The 21,701-nt window shown below is 47.7% G+C and overlaps 1 protein-coding gene across 1 annotated transcript; it reads right to left on the bottom strand.

The window, feature by feature from the left end:
- Positions 1-9,775: 9,775 nt before the first annotated feature.
- LOC311189121 (elastase-1-like) lies at positions 9,776-15,422 on the bottom strand (the record flags this gene model as incomplete). The annotated part of the gene is made up of 8 exons (XM_084260701.1): positions 9,776-9,802; positions 10,772-10,921; positions 12,136-12,281; positions 12,428-12,564; positions 13,698-13,829; positions 14,523-14,632; positions 14,741-14,844; positions 15,389-15,422. The coding sequence occupies 8 exons, from the start codon at positions 15,420-15,422 to the stop codon at positions 9,776-9,778; spliced, it is 840 nt and encodes a 279-aa protein (XP_084116827.1).
- Positions 15,423-21,701: the final 6,279 nt, after the last annotated feature.

Below are 21,701 nucleotides of genomic sequence, written 5' to 3'. Positions count from 1 at the left end.
TGTGGTGATGGTGTCTGATCTCCATAACACCGCTCTGGAGAGCAAACCAAGCAAAAAACCTTTGACTCTCCATGAAAGAACATGAACTAGCTCTATTTAAACAGGAAAAAAACCCCAACCCCAACCCCCTTTCCATAAATTATTTTCTAATTTATTTAATTTCCGAAGGATTTGGCCATGAGATCTGTCACGATCAATTATGGTGCCTGAATATGCAGAGGGACTGTCAGTGTGTGTGTGTGGGGGGGGGGGGGGGGGGGGTTGGGGGATAATGAGAAGGACCTTTGCAGCCCTGGGGAGAGGGGCTTGCGGAGAGCAAAGCCCACAGCAGCAACGCTCTGCTTGTGTTCCTCAGCAAGGTCAAGGGTATCACAGCTCCGGAATCCAGCGGGCCAGACTGTCGATACTATTTGATAGGGTTTTTTTAAAATATAGATAAACCGGGTGTGTCGAGTAAGATAGATGGATGTGAAGGTTATTGGGTTACTTATCCTTCGAGCTGAGGTTTGGAGGGAAGAAAACATAACACCTGAAAGCAGAGCTGAAAAATTTGAATGCTTTTGGGTTGTTTTTTTTTTTGTGTGTAAAAATGAGAGAAGTCCTCGTGTTTAGGAGGGCTGGGGCGGGGCGGGGGGGTGCTCTTGGCCTGTTGCTATTTAAGTCAGTTTGAGAACATGACACTATTTGGCCATGTGATGTAACTGGACATAAAAATCTGCATGTCAGTGACACACTAAGTGCCTACGCCAGTGGTATATTAAAAGAGATAAATAAAGGCTTGAAAACCTACCAGCTTTAATCCCCTCTGGAAAACGTGAGGCTTGGTGATGGGAGTGATTCCTGGCATTGCCGGCACTGAGGCGGATAGGCAGCAGCTCTGGTATCTTGGTCCTCTTGCCCTGGGGGTGTGGAGACACCCAGACAGGGGGAAACCCTCCTAAAAAGAAAAGGATTTCAGGATTTTTCCATTGGCTGAACCATTTACATCTCTAATGACAGGGCTTGTGCCTCTGGGTACCTGCTGTTCCATGGGTGCCTCGTGCAAACCTGCCATCAATTTAGGAACCTTCTGGCGTATGAGTATGGCAAACGTTGGGGTGTTTGGGGGTGGTTTTTGTTGGGTTATGGGTTTTTTTTTTTTGTAATCACTATTATTACTATTTAATTGTACACCTTCTCTGATATTGAGCCAGTCATCTTGGAAGCGGAGCTGACCCGACGTGGCCGTGAGCGGGGTGCTCGCTGCCGCATCCTCCCGTTAGACATCACCCCCGGGGACCTCCCCGCTGGGCAGGAGGGCGACTGTAGGAATACTACTGGCAGATGGAGGATTTCCTGAATATAAATATATATAAATAATAATAATAATTATTAGTATTTTTTATTGTTGTCATCGTTTCTTTACATCCCCTTCAGTTATCTCCTAGGTGGTAGTTTCTATCCTTCAGACTGCATCCAAGATACTGACAGTTGAAAGTCTGGTACCGTTCTGTATTTATTGGCACTAATATATTATAACATTCCTAAGTTTCTCTGCATATATATATATTTATAAAATATTTGCATATATTTTATATATATATATACACACACACACTTTTTTAAATGAATGACGGGGATGGACTCCTGCCTTTGTGGATTTTTTTTTCTATAATTTATTCTTTTTATTTGTGTTGGTGCCAAAAAAAAAAAAAAGAAAAAGGTTTTTTTTTTTCCCTCTTTTTATTCTTTTTCTCTCCAGGGCACTGAATTGTAAATATTTTATTATTATTTTTTTTTCCTTCTTGGTATCTGTGTAAAAAGTTGCCTGTTCAACAGTTTAAAAAAACTGGGTATTTATTGACACAATCTGTAATTATCTAATGTATTGATTGAAACGCTTTGGTTTCAACATAGCTTTATTTTAGCTTTCTTTGTGTATATATTGTGATTATGTTGCTTAAAGGTACAAGTTAAGAAAAAAAATGGCTTTATTTTTACCTTATCCATTTGCATTTGTTTATATATATAAAAAAAAGCATATTTGTCTACAGCTGCTGTCTCTCATTTCATCAAAGCAATATGAAGAAATTTCCATTACACTTTCAATAAAATAATTTTGTTGGAATAAGTCAGTGTCTGATATCCTTTACTGTGGCTCAGGAATTCAGATGATGGGGGCATGTGCTGTCTTCTATGTCCTAGTTGTCCCTTTTGTTCGGTTGGTTTTGGCTTTTTTGGCCCATTTTTGAAGCTCATGGGTGCTTTAGGATTCCCACCCCAAGTTTTGAGATGGGAGCATCCTACCATGGCAGGAGCAGCCCATGTCGCAGCCTGGTGTCTGTCCTCCCAAGAGGCTTCTCTTGAGTTTGGGGAGGCCCCCATTGCTTTTTTCACACACCCTCCTCCAAAAAAAAGCAGCCCAGGGAAGAGCTGCTTCCCAGCAGCTATCCCAGCATCTCCACAGGGAAGCAGCAGAGTTCGTAACAGCCTCTTTGTACGAAGAGAAATCCATGTTTGTTTTGAAGATTGAGGTGGGAGAAGACTTGGAAGACCTTCCCTGGCTCGTTGGGGATCACCCCTCTCCAAGGCATCAATGTTAAATCTGTGGCCACTCCCCATGCCCTCATGTCTGGGCTAAAATAGTGTATTTTGGCCAGGGGAGAGCCTGGGCTGGCCAGAGGGGCTTCTCCTAGACCTGGAACTAGGAGGGATCTTGCTTCATTTATTTGAGGGTACAAACGTGGTGTAACCTCTTGCTTGGCCAGGTCCCATGTCCTGGAGAGCATCTGAGGCTTCCAAGGTGCCTACCAGCACCTCAGCCACACCCTAACAATGTCCCCCAACTCATTGCCTTATGGTGGCATGTGACAGTTGTCCTGTTCACGTTGCTTCCTGCCCCACCTCTGTCATTCTGTGTGACAAAGGGCCTTTTTTTACCCTCTTCAGTGCATGGGATCTGGCTGCCTTGTTCCCCAAGCTTGCTTGGCCACACCTCTCCATGGGACAATGGAAAAGACAATGGTGGTAGCAGCATCCTCATCACCAAGGAGCATGTAATCTTGTAAAACCCCAGAAGAACCTTTCCCTTGCAGGCCACGCACTGTTTCCCATCACCCCATGGCATCCCCAGGACCTAGAAGGATGAAGCCAAAAGTAGCATCACCACAACCCTGCATCCCAGGGGAAAAGCAGAGAAAAATAACACTCAGTCCTGGCAACAACAGGGATATATGGAGAAGGTGAAGATGTGAGCCAGCCCACAGTGCTAAGGAAAAGCTGAATAAATCCCAGAAACCTGGATGGGGAAATGCACAGCTATCCCATGGGCTTGTGCCCAGCAGCACAGACGTAAATCATAACCATTGGCCCTGACCTAAAAGCAAGGGAAGTTGGCCCAAGAATGCCATTGGGCTAGTTTTCCATTGGGAATTCATTTCCAAAGATTACCATCTGCCCCCAGAGCAGAGAAGCTTGATTAATTGAATAAACTATTCGTTGTGAATTACTGCTCAGCCATAAAAGCAGCAATACTGGGGTTTTTATTTAGTTTAATTTAGTTTATTTTATGGGATTTAAGCCTGTAATTCCCTCTTGTGCTAATTACTCTCTGACTGGGAGGGGAAGACCCCCCCCCCCAGTGCACAGCTCCAGCCTCCACACTGGTGGGTTTTTGGCTCACGGTCAACCTTGCACCCTGCCCTAGCAAAAGGGCATCACAGCTGTGATGGCACTGCATCCCAGCAACCTGCCATCCCAGCATCTCCGCAGGGAAGCAGCAGAGTTTGTAACAACCTCTTTGTGCCAAGAGAAGCCCATGTTTGCTTTGAATAGTGAGGCAGGAGAAGACCTGGAGGACCTTCCCTGGCTGGTTGGGGATCACCCCTCTCCAAGGCATCGATGTTAAAGCCGTGGCCACTCCACTTTTATCAGGCTGCACCTTAATAAGGAGTGAAACCAGGTGAGACCTTCGATTTTCTCCCTGCCTGTGGCCGGGCTGGTGCCTGCTCATTGTCTGCATGCACCAGGATGGATGTGCCCCAGCCCGGTGACACGGAGCCAGGACTCATGCCCTGTTTGCTCCTTCCCATTCCTGGGAATCAGTGGCTCAGTGACCCTGACTAAACCCATCTGTGTGCTCCCCACCTTGCTTAGGTCTTCAATGCCCTCTTGCTTTTCATTTATTTCCTCCATACACTGTACTCCTACCTCGTAACACCCAGAGGCACAGAATTACTCATCGTCCCCCTTTCGTTTCAGTTTTAAAGCACCTACAAGAGTTGAACCGTGCACGTAGCCACCAGACCAGAAAGCATTTCTCCCTGGGTGATGGAGCAGGCTCCCAGAAAAGGGGATGAGTCATCTGAGGACTGACAGCCAGTGGGGATGGGGATAGCTGCAACATGAGGCAAGGCTCCTCCAGACCTGGCGCCACGCAGGAATGAAACACCCGAGGACCTTTCTTAACAGGAACAGCTATAAAATCGTGGGTAGGATGGACTTTATCTCCAGAAAGGAAGAAAACAAACAAACAAAGTCAGGAGCAAGGCAAGGGCAGGGGTGTTGGCTCTGCAGCACTGGCGACATTTCTGTAGGGCCCCAAATCCTGCACGCAAAGGGCTTGTGCCTGCTTAGGAGGAAGAAGCATTGGGAAAAAATAAATAAATCACCGTTTCTCATTGCTTTTCTGGGTGGTAGAAGAAAAAGGCACTGCAGAATGGGGAATTGCTGGCTATGGGTTGGGTTAAAAAAATGAAGTTCAGCTGTTATTCCTTATTCTTTGGGGGCAACGATGTTCAACGTGATGGAAATCGTCACACCATGAAGTGCTCTCTCCACTTAACCAACCCAGCTCACGCACCAAAATAAAAGCAGTTTGATTTCTGCATCGTGTGAGGGCCCATCTGTGGTCTCATCTCTGAGGGAGCTCCGAGTCCTCAGCATCTGGGGACATGGGTGGTCCTAAACATGGTGAGTAAGCATAAGTGTTCTGGCTCCCGTGTTTCCCCTGCAAAAAACAACTAGAAATCCCTTTCTTGCCAGAGCTCTGTCTAAAGTGAGACTTCAGATAAGCAGTTAATTAATAGGACTAAGTTTTCTCCTTCACAGCTACGACCATCCTGAGTTTCCAGCGCTGTTTCCATGGGCTTCCTTCCCGCTGCGCCTGCTGCTGAGTGAATGGCAGCATTGCCATCTACAGGGCTGCTGCCTCCGGCTCCAGTTGCTCCTCCGGACACGCTGCCCTTCTCTGTGGGACAGAAGAGACTCTATCTCACTGAGATATCAGATTAAAGTCAGTCTTAAACGGCCTGCTGAGGTCTGGAGGTCGGGTGGGGATGTCCCGAGGGTTGTCTGCACTCCCATGCCTGGCCTGGAACCCATGTTCACAGCTAGAGGAAACCGTTTCCAGAAGGCTCAAAAAAGCCCATGGGTGTACCTCCCGTTTTGGCCAGGGAAGTTGGGTGAGGGACCAAAACATCTGTGGCTTGATGTGCCCCAACTCTATCGCATTGGTAGGTCTGTGAGACCCACCAAAAGGGGAATACCTGCAACCAGCGGAGCTGAAATGTTTTGGCATGGTCAAGGAGCCTGTGGAGACCTTCAGGTCAGTCCAGATGAGGAGGCTGAAAGGCTTGAGATGGTCTGGGGACCTGATTCCCCATGGGCTGCATGAGCTACACACCCAGGTAAAGCAGTACAGGAGAACCCTGCCACCATGTTAAATAACATAACAAGATCTCCCTCCAATACCAAACTGAGATATCCTGAGCAGGAAACTATTACACTTCCCTGGTAATTAATACTTGGATGCAACTTTGTAGTAAATAGAGATGAAGACTTCATGGTCCTGAAGTGTTTTTCATACTCAAAGTGTCCCAATGTGCTTTCTGGCAATTAAGGCTCAGTCACTATCAGGAGTCAGTCACACTCCCAAATACCCATCAAATGAGTGAGCAAGGGAATGGCTGGGTGAAGGAGTGAAGCAATTTTCACTAGAGATTAGTCTGATGAAGGGCAGCAGTCCCAGAGTCAGGTCTGGACGAGGAGATGTCAGTAACCAGGTCATCTCTATTCACCTGTGACACGGCTGAGGGCCCCATGGCTGAGCTTATATCTCTGTGTGACTTTAAAGCTCCCCAGTTCTGTTGCATTTTGGGCCAGCTGAGATGCTCAAGGGTACATGGAGGTGACAAGGGACCTCAGGAGAGCTGTGCCTGTTTGAAGCAGCAGCAGGATGGGGTGGGATGTCCTCAGACACCCCTAATGGCACTGACCACTGTATTTGATCCCAGCACCCCTAAGTTGTGTTCCACAGCATCTACAGCCGTACCTCCCCAAATAGCTCAAGGTATAGTGAGATATACACCTCACTGGAGCTCCCTACACCTGGTGAGACCATCCAGAGGATGTAAGCCTCCTGTTCTTGCAGTTGTCTCCTTTTTCTGCTCCCCATAATGACATGGGGAGCATCACTCTCCCAAAACCTTGTTCATTCCCCCGTGTGGCTGCATCCTCACCACCCAGCTTTGGAGAAAAGGATGGGGACATTTTATGTGAGCATTCCAGTACGGTGCCCAGTCCTGTTTTCCCAGTGCCACTGCATATTACATCTCTGTGACACCCAGTGTCTCCACACCACAGAACCTGCGTGCAGCACAGCATTTTCCACAGGCTTCCTGTGACTTGCTGATGGGATCACAGCTTTGCCCAGCAGCTCCGGGGAACGAGTTGATCTCTTGCAAAGCTCTTGAATAGTGAGAGGTAAATGAAGCACAGGAGAAGCACATGCACGCTGTCCCTGTGCTGCCAGGGTATCTCCTTCCTCTTATCCTGCGCAATAAATCACAGCTGAGCAGCACAAGCTGTTCCTGTCATCGAAACATGGAAAGAAACACTCCTCTTGGCTCTGGGGAAGTGATAATGACCCTGAATTAGAGCTTTACGTCTCCAGCACCTGATTCTCCTGCTCCTGCGGGCACAGCCTGATGTTTCTCCTCCTGGCTCTTGCAGGAATGAGGCCAGGTCTTGCTTGGGCGGAGGAAGGATTTAAAGGAGCAATGTCCAGCCTGGCTTGTGGAGCAGCGTGTGACAAGAGGCTTCAAGCACTGGATGGCTGTGGCTGTCTCAGGGAGATCAGGGTGGCTGACAGCAACAGGGAGAGCCCATCACCGTTGTCACATCAAGGGATGAATGGGGGAATGACAGTGGCATTTTGGGTTGTGCTGAGGCACCTGTGTACTCGTTAAATTCCTAACGTGGTCCTGGGAGCGCTTTTGGCCCAGGGAGCTGCAACATTCCCAACAGTCCCCTGCTCTGCTCATCCCAGGCCAGGGACAGAGGCTGATGAGTTTTTGGGACCACATGTGATATCCCCAGTTCCTCCCACGGTCCATGGAACCGGGCACACAGAGATAGAGCCCAGCCCAGGCATCGGGCACCCCAAAACCACCCCCCGCTGTGACACCTCACTTAATAGCAGCTGAGTAATATTTTTGGAAGTGGTTTGAGGGGGGATCCCTTGAAAACTCTCATTTCCCAAACCCTCTGATCTTTGCCTTTTTAATTCCTCCTGAAGCTCCAAGGGAAAGGATACGGTCGGGTCAAGACCTCAGATGTCAGCACACTCCTGTCACTTGGCTCCTAAGTGAACTTTTACATTCATTGCTCCATCGCTGAGCCCAACAGAACCAGGCTCTTTCCAGGGGGGTGAAATATTTGGACTTGATATTGCAGCTGGAACCCTGCATTGCTGTCTTAAAAAGGAGCAAGAACCATTCAGCAATATTGTAGGGCAAGAAAGCTGAGATTCTGGGGGGGGAAGGTGGGTTTAACTTGACAGGAGAGGATTGCCAAACTGCTGAGCACCCAGGAGACACTGCCAAGGGAAGTCCAATAAAGCAGAGAGCTAAAAATACATCTGGGACATGCCTTAAGGAAAGCGCCAGTGGTTTCGCTTTCGTGTGTGCTCGCTGTAATAAGGAAGATTTATCTGCTTGCAGAGAGGAGCTGTGGAGAAGGGCAGGGGAAAAGCAGCTCCTGTGTGTCACTGCTTATCTGCGTGCCTGTGAGCAAACACGAAGGGCAGAGTTCAAGGTTGGGGACATGGCATTTTATCATTCTTGACCTACAAAAGCTCCTTTGGGGAGTTGGTGATAACCGCTTCAGATGTTCCTTTGGTTTGCCAATGCCATCTAGTGGCCTTTGGGGAGAAGAAATTCTGCATTCTCCAAAAGCTGGGGGGGTGGAGGGGGGTTGTGCATAAATGCTTCTGTGCCCGAGGTATGCGCAGGCTTCAGGAGAGATGGGATGTGGGTAGTTTAAAGTGGAAAAAGAGCTAAATCGAAAGCCTTTCTTCATGAACACAAAGCTGCAAAGGGAAAGTGGTGGGATTCCTTCTGTACTTCTACAAGATGGGTTTTTTCCAGTTCATCAAATCTTGCTTTATCGTGCACCTACATCTCCCACTCTTCCTCCTTCCCTCCCTTGACCAGCCCTGTTGTGTGTCTAAGAGGAATATGGCTTTTATTTGGAAATACCATGGGCTGCAGACAGGCTTGCCCAGCAGGCTGGAGGATGGGTCCCCCCCCCACATGCCCAACAGAGCAGGGGGTTGTTTTACGCTGAATTTATTGCTTCCCCCAAGAAAAGCACCTTCCAGAAATGGCCTTTTCTATGCACTTTGACTTAGAAAATGAATAGAATAGGACTATTTCAGTTGGAAGGGATCTATGATGACGAGTTAGTCCAACTGCCTGACCACGTCAGGGCTGACCAAGTTAAAGCATCTTGTTAAGGCCATTGCCCAAACACCTCAAACCCTGGCAGGCTTGGAGCACCACCCACCTCTCTAGGAAGCCTGTTCCAGTGCCTGGAACCCCCTGGGTTAAGAAAGGCTTCCTCATGTCCAGTCTAAACATCCCCCAGAGCAGCTTTGAGCCATTCCCATGTGTCATGGGATCCTAGAGAGAAGAGCTCAGCACCTCACTGTCCACATCCCCTCCTCAGGAAGCTGGACAGAGCAGTGAAGTTGCCACTCAGCCTCCTCTTCTCCCGAATAGACAAGCCCAAAGTCCCTAGCTGCTCCTCACAGGACATTCCTTCCAGCCCTCTCACCAGCTTGGTTGCCCTCCTCTGGACACATTCAAGGACCTTCACATCCTTTTTAAACTACAGAGCCCAGAACAGCTCACAGCACTCCAGGTAAGGCCACACCAACACTGAATACAGCAGAGTAATGCCCTCATTTGATGGGGTGTTATCCTGGGTTTGATACACCCCAGAGATGGTTTGCCCTTTGAGCTGCTAGGACACACTTCTGGCCCACATCCCTTCCTTCAGGGCTGCTCTTCAGTCCCCAGCTGTGTTACACCACCACTCTGCTCCCACCAGCCTGCAAGCACCTTGCTGAGCACCTTGCTGGTGGGGCTATGCCTAAGGAATCCCTCAGGGAGAGAAACACATCGTGGTCATTTTCTGTAGGGTGGGTTTGGTGCTGACATGACAGCCCTGAAGAGCTGCATGTGCTGCCTGCAGCCCACCCCAAGATAAGGACATTGGCTTCCATCATCGGTGGGATTTTCTGGAGCCTCCTCTGCTGACCAGGTTTGAGCTGGTATCAAAGGCAAGGAAGACATGGCAACAAGTCACTGTGTGAAATCACTGATACTTTATTAAGCTCTTAGCCAAACCCTGCTGTTTATATCCCAAAGAGGTGTGAATGGGATCAGAGGAGGCCTAATGAGCAGAGATACTTCATTCCAGCTCTTCTCACGTTCATGCAGCGGTCGATCCTTCTCTAGAAACCCCCGTTATTCATGGCAACCTGGAAAACAAAAAGGAGATGAATTCAAAGCAACACACGTCTCCATCCCATGCAAGGGCTCATTCCTACCTGGGCCTAGAGACTGCTCTAACAACCTGTTTCCACGTGGAAAGTTTTATGGACTGCAGCAACCTCCCTCTTACTTGGAGAGATTTAAAATACCTCTCCCCACCTTTCTTTCCAGCAGGCACCTCAGTTTCACAGTGGCATTTCCACAAAACTATCCCCTGTGCCTGGGAAGCAGCTGCTCCTTGTGCTGTTGTTCATTCCCAAAAGTAAAGCTAGAAGTGCCTAGAGTGGGATTTACAGATTCACAGAATCACAGAATCGTAGGGGTGTGAAGGGACCTCCAGAGATCATCGGGTCCAACCCCCCTGCCAAAGCAGGGTCCCTAGGACAGGCTGGTCAGCATCCAGATGGGTCTTGAATATCTCCAGAGAAGGAGACTCCACATCCCCCTGGGCAGCCTGTCCCAGGGCTCCCTCACCCTCACTGGGAAAAAGTTCTTCTGCTTATTGATGCAGAACTTCCTGTGCTCCAACTTGAGGCCATTGCCCCTTGTCCTGTCCCCACAGACCACTGAGAAGAGGTTGCACTTGCAGTGATACTTTATGCTTGCTGCATTTCCCATTCGTTGGCCAATTAAGTCCTTCAGTGGTTTCTGGCAGCGAGGCTTTGTCTGGGTGAATGGTGGGGATCATATTTTGGACACAGAGCCCAGCTCCTTCCCAGCTTGAATTTTGTCCGTGGTCCTCATCAGAGCATCTCAGCTCTACGGCAGAAGCTCTTTTCCTACAATTGCCCGACTGCACCAAAAAGTAGCATAAAATATCCTGGTTTTAGACCTCCCCACATCTCCCAGCTCATCTCCTAATGGTTTAACAAATTAAAGACTCGAATCCATTCCTCTGGCACTCCCTTGCCTTCCTGGGATATGCATCAGGCTACCTCACAGGCGCTGAGACTTACGTTATAGATCCAGTCCACGTAGGCTGAGACACGTGTGAAGACTGTTGGCTTCTTGTAGGTGTTGCAGTAAGGAACCAGCCCAAAACTGACGATCCCATGGACTTGCCAGCTATTGTTTACGTAGCAGTTGAGAGGACCCCCGGAGTCTCCCTGGATGGGAGGAAGGAGAGGAATGTGTTAAGCCAAATTATCTGAGCAATAGAGGAATGGCTGGAGCGCTGGTTAGTCAATCACCGCCATGGAAATAAAAATGTGTGCTGCTGTCTTTGCCAGGGTCTGACTGTTCCACAGCAGCACGGGAGCAGAGACCACCTGAGTGGAGGCCTTCCAAGATGTTGCGAAGATCAGACCCACTATTTCTTATCTCAGCCTACACACACACACACATATATATATATACACATATACACCCCAGGAAAAGCTGAAACTCTAAATATATGAAATATCTGAGAAGACAAAGGCTCTTTCTTGGCTCAGAACCCAGTGTTTAAGAAAGTTCTGCCATAATTAATTCAGTATCTACAGGCCTACAATGATACCACAGCTATAATTATAGTATGCATAAATCTAACCTGGTTTATTTCCATGTGTTCCTATATCATATTCATATATTCACATAATGAAATGTTACGTATTTGTCCATTATTTTTTAAGGGCTTGGCACTGTTACTATCACCAGAAACCACTTCTGTAGTGAGAAAATACAGGCAAAGGTAACAGGTATCTGCTGCCTTCACACAACAAACCTCCTTGCCTTGAAGGTGGGTCCTCCTGAAGCCCCTGGTATAAAGGAGACCTCACAGCATCTTTCTTTTCTACCTAATCTGGACCAGATTGTGCAACTTGGACATAATCAAAGCTTGCTGTGACCTCAGCTGTCTATGTACCAGGGCAGTTGGGGAGGAGAAGGGTGACAGGCAAGGAGAAAGCATGGGGGAGCACTGCCTAGTCCAGGGTGCAAGATGGCAGCAACACTGGAGGAGTGGGAAGATTTCCCCTCAGCTTCATCCTTTAGATGAGGGCAGAAGGGACTGCCAAAGACTCAACCCCTTCCCTGGGACCTGGTCAGTGGGACAGGCTGCTAGAAGAAAAGTCAAATGTCCTTTCTAAAACCAGAGGGGAGAAGTGCACCCCAAGGATTTGGAGGTTTTCTCTCTTCTGGCTGCTCTGTGGGCAGATGGAGGAACACGGAGCACTCTGGCTTAGAAGACATTCAGCAGAAAGCAGAGAAGGGGCCAGGCTTTGCAGGAAAGCTATTGCAGGTGGAGCTACTGCAGGTCCCAGCTGAAGGAACAACAAGGTCAGGTATGAAGGGAAAATGAAAGAGGGAAACTTGAAAACCCTCCAATAATAACAGATCTTACACTGCATCCGGACCTCATACCATCTCCACCAGCACAGACCATAGTGGTTTTTGCTTGAGATCCCCACCAGTCATCCTGGGAGCAGATCTGATGGTCCACCACAGGCAGCATCACCTCCTGCAGTCTGTTTGCGCTGCTGCCACCCGCTAGCAGAGAAAGGGTGAGATTTTAGTCCAGGAGCTCCAGCAGTTGAGGAGAGAAGCCCACACCCTGCCACGGGCAGCCTTACCTGCATGGTGGTCCCTTCAAAACCTGGAGGGACCCTCAAACTTCCTCCTTGCCCCTTACTTACCGCTGACCACCCCCCATCCGGTAATGTAGCAGGGATAGTTGTTGGGCAGAATTTCTCCTTCCCGTGGCAGCATTCCCATCTCAACAAACCCGTTGGCATAGGCAGGAGAGTCAAGGCGCAGCAGGGCAATGTCATAGCTGACACGGGGTACAAGGAAAAGGCTCTTTACTGAAAATCTGGAATTAGCCATAAGCTAATTCTAATAAGCACCCTCACTCCCATTTCATCTCTCAGAGTGACTCTCAGTGGACCCTGGGTGGACAGGCATGTCTCTGGAGGGGGGAATTAAGGCAGCCCCTTGGCATTTCCCTGTTGGCTTCCCATCATCAGATGCAAACAGTGGTGTGACTGCTGGCAAGCCCCTGAATCTGCTGTGCATCCTGCATCCCTGTAGCCCTGCTGAGAAGGACATGGCAGTTCTGGTGGATGAGAAACTTAACATGAGCCAGCAGTGTGCTCTTGTAGCTTTGAAGGGCAATGGGATCCTGGGCTCCATCAGCAGAGGGGGTGGCCAGAGGGACAGGGAGGGGATTGTCCCTCTCTGCTCTGCCCTCGTGAGGCCCCAGCTGGAATCCTGTGTCCAGAGCTGGGGCCCTCAATACCAGAAAGATGTGGGACTGTTGGAGAGAGTTCAGAGGAGGCCACGAAGATGATTAGAGGGCTCGAGCACCTCCCCTACAAAGACAGGCTGAGGGAGCTGGGCTTGTTCAGCCCAGAAAACAGAAGGCTGTGAGGGGACCTCTTTGCAGCCTTCCAGTCCCTGAAGGGAGCAGAGAAACAGGAGGGCAACTGACTTTTTAAAAAAGCAGACAATGGCAGGACAAGGGGGATGAATTGAAGCTAAAGGAGAGAAGGTTTAGATTAGATATTAGGGGGAAGTTTTTTACAGAGAGAGTGGTGAGGGGCTGGAACGGGCTGCCCAGAGAGCTGGTGGATGCCCCATCCCTGGAGGTGTTCAAGGCCAGGTTGGATGAGGCCCTGGGCAGCCTTGTCTAGATCATGCCTGGAGGCTGGTGTATCTGTGTTGGAACTCTGTGATTGTTGAGGTCTTTTCCAACCCAGAGCAGTCTGTGATTCTATGATCTCTCTGTGAGGGCCTGGATTTCCCTACCCTTTGGTAAAAAAGGACTGAGGCTTTGCACACAGACATTGTGTTAACACTTCCCACAAATCCGACCTCACTGGGAACTGGACTGAATATAAACATAAACACCAGCGGGACAGGGCACTAAGGACCCTTCAACCATCAGATGATATTCAAAATCATTACCCATTGCCAATGTCATAAGGATTCCAGCCATTATGGATGAAGACTCTGTCCACACCAATATAGTACTCGGTGCCATCCACCTCCGAGAGATTGTGCTCACCCAGAGCCACTCGGTAGGTTGCTCCTGAGGGCCTGAAAACAAATCACACAATAATTAACCTAAAAATTACTCCTCACTGTCAGCTTTGCACTGTCATTCCAGCACCACTGAGACCTTCCACCAACGTAGCACTTTCTAAAGCACCTTCCACCTGAGGGTTTTTCAATGGACTGTTGCTCAATGGCCTCGTGAATTGGGCAAAGGCTGCCTGCAGTTTGCTGGTGAAGCAAGGGGACATGCAGCATCAGCTCACACACTGCTGAGCTCCTCTTGAATGAGAACTTTCACTTTGCATCTCTGCAGCTATCTGAACCAGAATATGAAGGATCAGCTTGTTAGGCTTTACCACGAGTACAGTTACTCAGGGCATGAGCAATTAAAGGGAGGGCGTTGTATTGTACAGGCAAGTTTCACAGGCTGCAGAGCAAATGGTATGGCATGACCCATGAGCTGTGGAACGCTCCCATTCACACAAATGCCCCTCCCCTTATGCAAATCAGCAATCAGGATTGATTTTTACTCCCAGGAAGTCAGCAATTAATGCGTAAAATCAAGGCTAAAGCAAACAGAGCTTTGCAGGGCTCTTGATGAAGTGCACGGAGAGATGTCCAGCTGCGCAATGGACAGCACCAGCAGGGAGCTCAGAGGGTGAGGAGGGTCTGGCTCCTGTCTACAGCAAGAATGAGGACCAGAACAGGAGTTTTAATGCTTTTTATCCCACTCACATGCTGAGGCAATGGGCTGCGGTCATGACCCACTTGCTGCTGATAAGCGTTCCGCCGCAGATGTGAGAGTAGTATCCTGGGGAGTCAGCATAGGCAATCTGGAGCGATACCTGGATCAAACAACAACTTGTTTTACACCCGAGCCATGCCAGTGTGTGTGGCTTTGGGCAGTGTCATTTTTCTCACTGCTTTTCCCAAGTGTAAGTCACCAGCATTACCTGCCACTTCCAGCTGTTTGGTTGAGCCTCATGGCCTCCAATTACTCGCCCCGTCAGCTCATCCGTCTGAAGAGTATCCCTTAGGGGACTTCCAGAGATTGCCCCTGACCACACAAAAAAAAAAGGAGTGAAGTTTGTCATGCAGGTTGCTGAAGAGCATCAGTCATCCAGCAATAAACCTGAGCTGCGGGGAGCAGCCAGGGAAGCACAGCTGAAAGATCAAGCGACTGAGGCTTGCACAGGGGTGACATTGCGATTGCTCTCCATCCTGGAGCAGGGCTGTAAAGCCTCCATGGTTGAAAAATGCCACCAAAAGGCACACAGCTCTCATACAAGTTGACTTCTCTTTCCTTAGATACCTACGGGAAGATACCCTACCATACCTGCCAGGTGGTTGTGCACCAACGTCCTTTCTTTTGGGGTGTGGGTTTTTCCTCCCCTCCCTCAAAGCACCACCAGATCTTTCTCATGGAGATCTTGTTCCCTCAACAGAGAAAAACCCTTCTGGCCAGAATAACTGTGTCTGCATTAGGCTTTTCCCTAGCACAGTAACTGCACACTAAAAACAAATGATCTGCCCTAATCTGCACCATCCAGAGGTTGAGAGGTCCTCCCTTTCCCAGCTTAAATGCTTCATCTGCAACTTACCCAGGCAACTAAGAAGAACCAGATACTGAAGCATCTTCAATGAAGTGAGAACATTTTTGCCAAGAGAAATTCCTTTTATACTAAAATATCTGATAAGAAGCTGTGTCTAAATTTATGATTAATACAATTTATCTATACTCATAACTCATTAATCAGAAGTGTTCTGATTGGGAAAAAAAGGGAGAGTGGCAACCTGTTCAAAGTAGAGCCCAAGGCTACCCAAAGACCTCCATGCTGCATAGTTCCCACAGGGCCACGAAGCAGGGAAAAAAATAACCTGATAAATTTGGAGATTTCTCAGATCGAGTCAAATTCAAAACAATAAGAGCCCAAGCTCAACAAGCCAGCACTTCAGACTAATAACCACTGATGCACATGTTGTATTCCTGTGTTAGAAATTTATCTGTCAGTCCAGCTGTCTGCTGTAATGTGAACTGCTGTTTGTCAGCTAGATAGTAAAGCAATAGTAAACAGGGAGAAGTGTAACCACAGAGGGTGGTTCAACCTTGGCTGAACATATCCAACTGACCTTGGCTGGACATGCTGATCCCCTTTTTTTTTTAGGATCCTTTTCTGCTCCCTCCTCCCTGCTGAAAGAGCTTTCCTCTGCCTGCACCCAAACCCTGGCTCTCCATGGAAGGAGGGGAGGCAGGGAGCTGGGCTGTGGCCAGTGGGTAGAAAAGGGAATGGTGCATCTGGGAAATACTTGTGCTGTCTCTAGGGCTGGAAAAGGTCCCAGAACCACAGAAGGGTTGCAGCTGGAAGGGAGCGCTGGAATTCATCTAGGCTAATGCCCCTGCTCAAGCAGGGACACCTCAAGCTGGTTGCCCAGGACTGTGTCTGGATGGGTTTTGGATATCTCCAAGGATGGAGACTCCACAACCTCCCTGGGTAACCTGTGCCAGTGCTTGGTTACCCTCACAGTAGACAAGTGTTTCATGATGCTCAGAGGGAACCTCCTGTGATTGAGTTAGTGCCCATGGCCTCTGGTCCTGCCACCGGCCATCACTGAAAAAATCCAGATTCTTTCACACCTCCTCTTCAGATATTTATATGCATTGATGAGAACCCTCTGAGCCTTCTCAAGGCTGAACAGTCCCAGTTGTCCTAGCCTGTCCTCATGGGGGCTCCTGTCTCTTCATCATCTCTGTGGTCCTGTGAGAAATCCCGTTGGGACACACAGGCCATCAACAGGGGGGCACTGAAGCTCAGCTTGAGCTTTAACTGCAGCCAGAGACCAGGTGTCAAGTACAAAAAGGAAGAGTTAAGGAAACGAACTGGAGAAGGTAGGAAGGCTTATCCACCCAGGTATGCTAAGGGAATCCACCGTCCATGGAATGGATAGGGTAGGACCTGGACCTTTTCCATATCATCCCAACAATCCTCTTTAACAAATCCTCTCTATTTTATTGGAAGCCATAAAAGTTCAGTGTGACATTTCAGCACTAAGGCTGTCTTTAAGCCATTGAACACTTTTTCCTCCTTACATCATAGATCATTTTTATCTTCCAGTTAGTTTTGGCTAGGAGGTCAGAAAGTGGCCTCCTAGCCAAACAGTCTCTTCCCTCACTCTCACTACATTCATCATCCCTGTTAGACCTGGCAAACTCACTCATTTTCTATTGCTAGTTTATTTTTCCAAAGACTTTATGTGTTCCCTACTTACAACTTTGTTGAAGAACATTGTTGTCTGTTTATCCTCATGCCATTTAACTTGAGTAATTGTTTGTCCATAATCTGTACTCTACAGCAGTGCGCATGGTATCGCGCTCAGTTCGCAGCTGAGTGGCTTTGATGTTGAGCTGTGTTGTAATGCCCAAAGGAGAAATAAATTACTCCAAGGTTGATGAATTACAGCTGTTTTCAGAATTCCTCCACCTCAGACATTTTTTTTTTTTAGCATAGAGCTCTTGAGGGACTGTCTGTGTTTTGCCCTGGGCTCTACACTATATGGTTTGTGGAAGAGGTGAACCTACAGGATGTACAGAGAGAGGGAAGTTGGTGTGTTGGGGCTAGGAAGCTGTTCCATGTGCAAACACCTGCTAGGGTGAAAAAAACTTGAATTTATGAGTTAGGACTTTAACTGTAAGGGAAGGAAATGAAAAAGCATGGAGATTGATGGTAATGGCAGTGAGAAGGCTGATTAGTTTTTGGTATCACAGTATTACTATGCAGCTCTAATTGTGAAGCTTAGCTTTAGATGCCAACATCTAGAGCTGCCATCTGAACCACAACATCTCACCTACTGCAAAATCTCAGAGGCCCATAACCCTCCAGGGGCTACGAAATTTGTTTCAGAACATGAGCGGTCCTGGAATCGGCATCCAGGACCCTTCCTCTCTGAAGGACCATCTGGAGCCAGAGCCATCTCAGGGTTTCTGACAAGTGTAGGCAAAAATTAATTTCTGTGCTTCAGGTCTTTACCAGTGAACCAAACAGGGCATCTTTCACACCACGAAGCCAATTCAAGTGTCCCTGTTTGGGTCATTACTCCAAAACTCTTCCATGCTCTAAACCAGAGGGCTCTCATTCCTGCTGCCGATGGAGCACGGTCTCTTGTCCATAGTAACTTTCCAAACCACACATTAAGAGTTGCTGTGGGGAGTGTTATGCTGACTGTGCTAACCTTTAACTGCACAGAAAAAGCAGGACGATGTCCGAGTTGGTGCTCTAGTATTGTTTAGTTAATTAGTGCTCTAGCACTGTTTAGTTGATTAGTGTACAGCCCCTGTCCTTGTGCTCAGAATTCAATGTTTTGATGACAGCAGCATTCTCTTGGCATGTAGATTATTGTAGGAGGGATGAGAAGGATAAGGGATGGCATGAGGGATGGTGGGGAAAGATTCCAGGAATGTAGAGGCAAGTAAAGAGACTTGGGTGGATTTGGTGAGATCCACTGGGAGATTCTAAGCACAAAGATGAGGATATATTCATCTTTCAGGGAGGTCCTAAAGCACAAACCGACTTCCAGACATTGGGAGGGTTTGCTGTGCATTTTCATTGTGCAGCTTCATGTCTGTGCTACTCTCATACACTTTTCCTCAGCATCTGCTATCACCTGTTGTCACTAGGATGTTGGCAAGGTGGAGCTTTGGTGTGACACAGTTCAGCCCTGCATATATCTTTATTTATTGACTATGCTTCTATAAGGGAAAGCCTCAGATTTGTTTTTGCAGTGCAAACACCAAGGTTTCCTTTCTTCTTCAGAGCAGCAATTCAACCCAGCATCTCTATGCAGGACAGTACTGAGCACATTGTTAACTTAAGCACGTGCTAATGCAAAGCATATGCTCCTCTTCTCAGCAGAGATGCTTTTAAACAGATTAAGCAGGACTGGAGAAGACTCCTTCCAACACACACAGAGTACTTAATTTTTCTGTTATTTTTTAATTTATATTCCTTCTCTGCCATAAATGAGTTTGTAGACCCATAAATATCCCTATAGTTTACCATCACTTGGCCACAAGTTAGGACAATGTGAGAGGAAACCCTTTTAATACTTGAGTAAAAATCTACAGATAGATTCTTTCTTCCAGGCTCCAGGAGTCTTGGGGGGGGGGGGGGAGGGAGTCTTTGAAGTGAAGACTGAAGCAAAGGCAGCATTCAGTATCTCCACCTTCTCAGCATCCCCTGTTACCAGGACACCCGCCTCGTTCAGCTGGGGACCCACATAATCCCTGGTCATCCTCTTACTATTCACATACCAAAAAACTCCCTTTTTATTATCCTTTATGTCCTTCACCAGTTTCATTTCTAGGTGGGCTTTAGCTTTTCTTGGCTTGTCCCTTCAGACCCTGACAACATTCCTATATTCTTCCCAAGTGTTCCAACCCTTTTTCCACAATTCATAGACCTTCCATATCCCTTTGAGTTTATGCATGAGCTCCCTACTCATCCACACAGGTCTTCTGCCACCCTTTCCTGATTTCTTACTCGAAGGGATGCACCGATCCTGGGCTTGGAAGAAGCACTGTTTAAATGCTGACCAGCTCTCACAGGCTCCCTTACCTGGAGTCCTGCGTCCAGATCTGGGGCCTGCCATACAAGAAAGATGTAGAACTGCTGGAGAGGGGTCAGAGGAGGCCACGAAGATGATCAGAGGGCTGGAGCACCTCCCCTACAAAGAGAGACTGAGGGAGCTTGTTCAGCCTAGAGAAGAGAAGGCTGCAGGGGGACCTCATTGCAGCCTTCCAGTACCTGAAGGGAGCAGAGAAACAGGAGGGGAATCGACTTTCTAAAAGGGCAGATAATGGCAGGACAAGGGGGATGGATTGAAGCTGAAGGAGGGAAGGGTTAGATTAGATATTAGGGAGATGTTTTTTACAGAGAAAGTGGTGAGGTGCTGGAACAGGCTGCCCAGAGGGGGGTGGATGCCCCATCCTTGGGGGTGTTCAAGGCCAGATGGATGAGGCCCTGGGCAACCTTGTATGGATCCAGACCTGGAGGTTGGTGGCCCTGCCTGTGGCAGGGGGGTTGGAGCTCTGTGATCCTTGGAGTCCCTTCCAACCCAGACCAGTCTATGATTCTATGATTCTATGATTCTAACAGTGTAGCCCATGAGATAGCTCCTGTTAGGTCATGGAAGAGATCAAAATTTGCTCTTCTAAAGTTCAGGGTAGCAAACTAGACTGGGCTCCAGCCACTGGGCAGGAGAAGCTGTAGGCTGCTGGAGATGGCAGGTCGAACAGTGTCTTTAGCACCAACTGCTGCACACGACAGTCTGCTGGTTTTATTTAAAACCTTTCTGCACCATCTGAGCAGGTGAAGGATGTTTAAACTGATAAATCCAATTTACTGCCACTTTAGGGTGCTTTCAGTCTGAGCAAATAATATAAGTGACTGCAAAAGAGAGGGTCTGATATTCATCATCTTTTAAATTGAATCATCTTTATAATAGAGCTGTGATAAATGCCATGTCCCCTGTTAGTGAACCAAAAGCTGACTTGCTGAAAGCACAGGCTTTAGTGTTCATGTCTCAGTCATTCTTTCCTTAAACAGTTGTCTTTCCATGTGTTAAGTGTTTCCTTACACAGTTGTCTTTCCATTTTTTTCATTTATGTTAATTAGAAAGTCTAAAATACACATCTACTAAACTTTTTTTTAATATAATTTCTAGCTCTTACTGACATCTATTGTAGCTAAATTAAAAACTGTTTTTCTCAGTATGTAATTTAAAGTTTTATGAATGAGCTACACCATCACAAACTCCTATTGCCTCCACGTATCTCTTACCCTTTAGGTAACTAAAAGCAACTTTGAAGCCTCCAAGAGATGCAGAAAAAGTAGTTGTAGGTTAATTTGAGATTAAAATAGCACTTCAAACCAAATAGCAGAACAGATTTAGAGTGAAAACAGGGTATCCCAGAAACCAATAAGATAACAGATGTGTGACACGTGGTACATTTATTTCTATCTGGACATTTTCACAGAATCACAAAGTTGGAAAAGACCTTCCAGATCATCGAGTCCAACTGTTCCTGTCCTATGCTAAACCATATCCCTGAACACCTCATATACCCATCTTTTAAATACATCCAGGGTTGGTGACTCAACCCCCTCCCTGGGCAGCCTGTTCCAGGCCCTGACAACCCTTTTGGTGAAAAACTTTTCCCTCACATCTAATCTGACCCTGACCTGGTGCAGCTTGAGGCCATTTCCCCTTGTCCCATCTCCTGTCACCTGGCTGAAGAGACCATCACCCACCTCTCTACACCCTCTTTTTAGGTAGTTGTAGGTGGTGATAAGGTCTCCCCTCAGCCTCCTCTTCTCCAGGCTAAACACCCCCAGCTCCCTCAGCTGATCCTCATAAGGTTTGCTCTCCAGCCCCTTCCCCAGCCTGTTTGTCCTTCTCTGGACACACTCAATGTCCTTCTTGTAGTGAGGTGCCCAAAACTGAATCCAGCAGTCAAGGTGCAGCCTCACCAATGCTGAGTACAGGGGCACAATCCCTTCCCTGGACACACACATGGGGTTGGGCCATTGCCAAAATACTCTGAATGCTTTCCTTCCAAGAAAATGCAAATCACACGAATTACAGCACTCTCCCTTCCTATGCTAGTGATCGCATCGTATCTTGCACTGTTGTCTTACAAGAACCAAACAGATTGTTAACAGATTGGGAAATACACCTCAGTACTTCCATTTATAGTAAACACCTGATACAGCATTAAAAAAACCCAGTAATCACTGAACACATACCTGCACTTCATTCTTTTTATCCTTCACCTGAATTACTGCAGACAGGGGCTTTAGGATCTTGTAGTATAGAGGAATTTATATGTGAAATATTTAGACTAGGGAGACAAGTTATTGA

Source organism: Gallinula chloropus, assembly GCF_964237585.1.
Source record: "Gallinula chloropus genome assembly, chromosome: 2".
In the NCBI taxonomy this organism is placed as follows: domain Eukaryota; kingdom Metazoa; phylum Chordata; class Aves; order Gruiformes; family Rallidae; genus Gallinula; species Gallinula chloropus.
The sequence above is the reverse complement of the archived record's forward strand: the minus strand, read 5'-3'. Positions and strand labels throughout refer to the sequence as shown.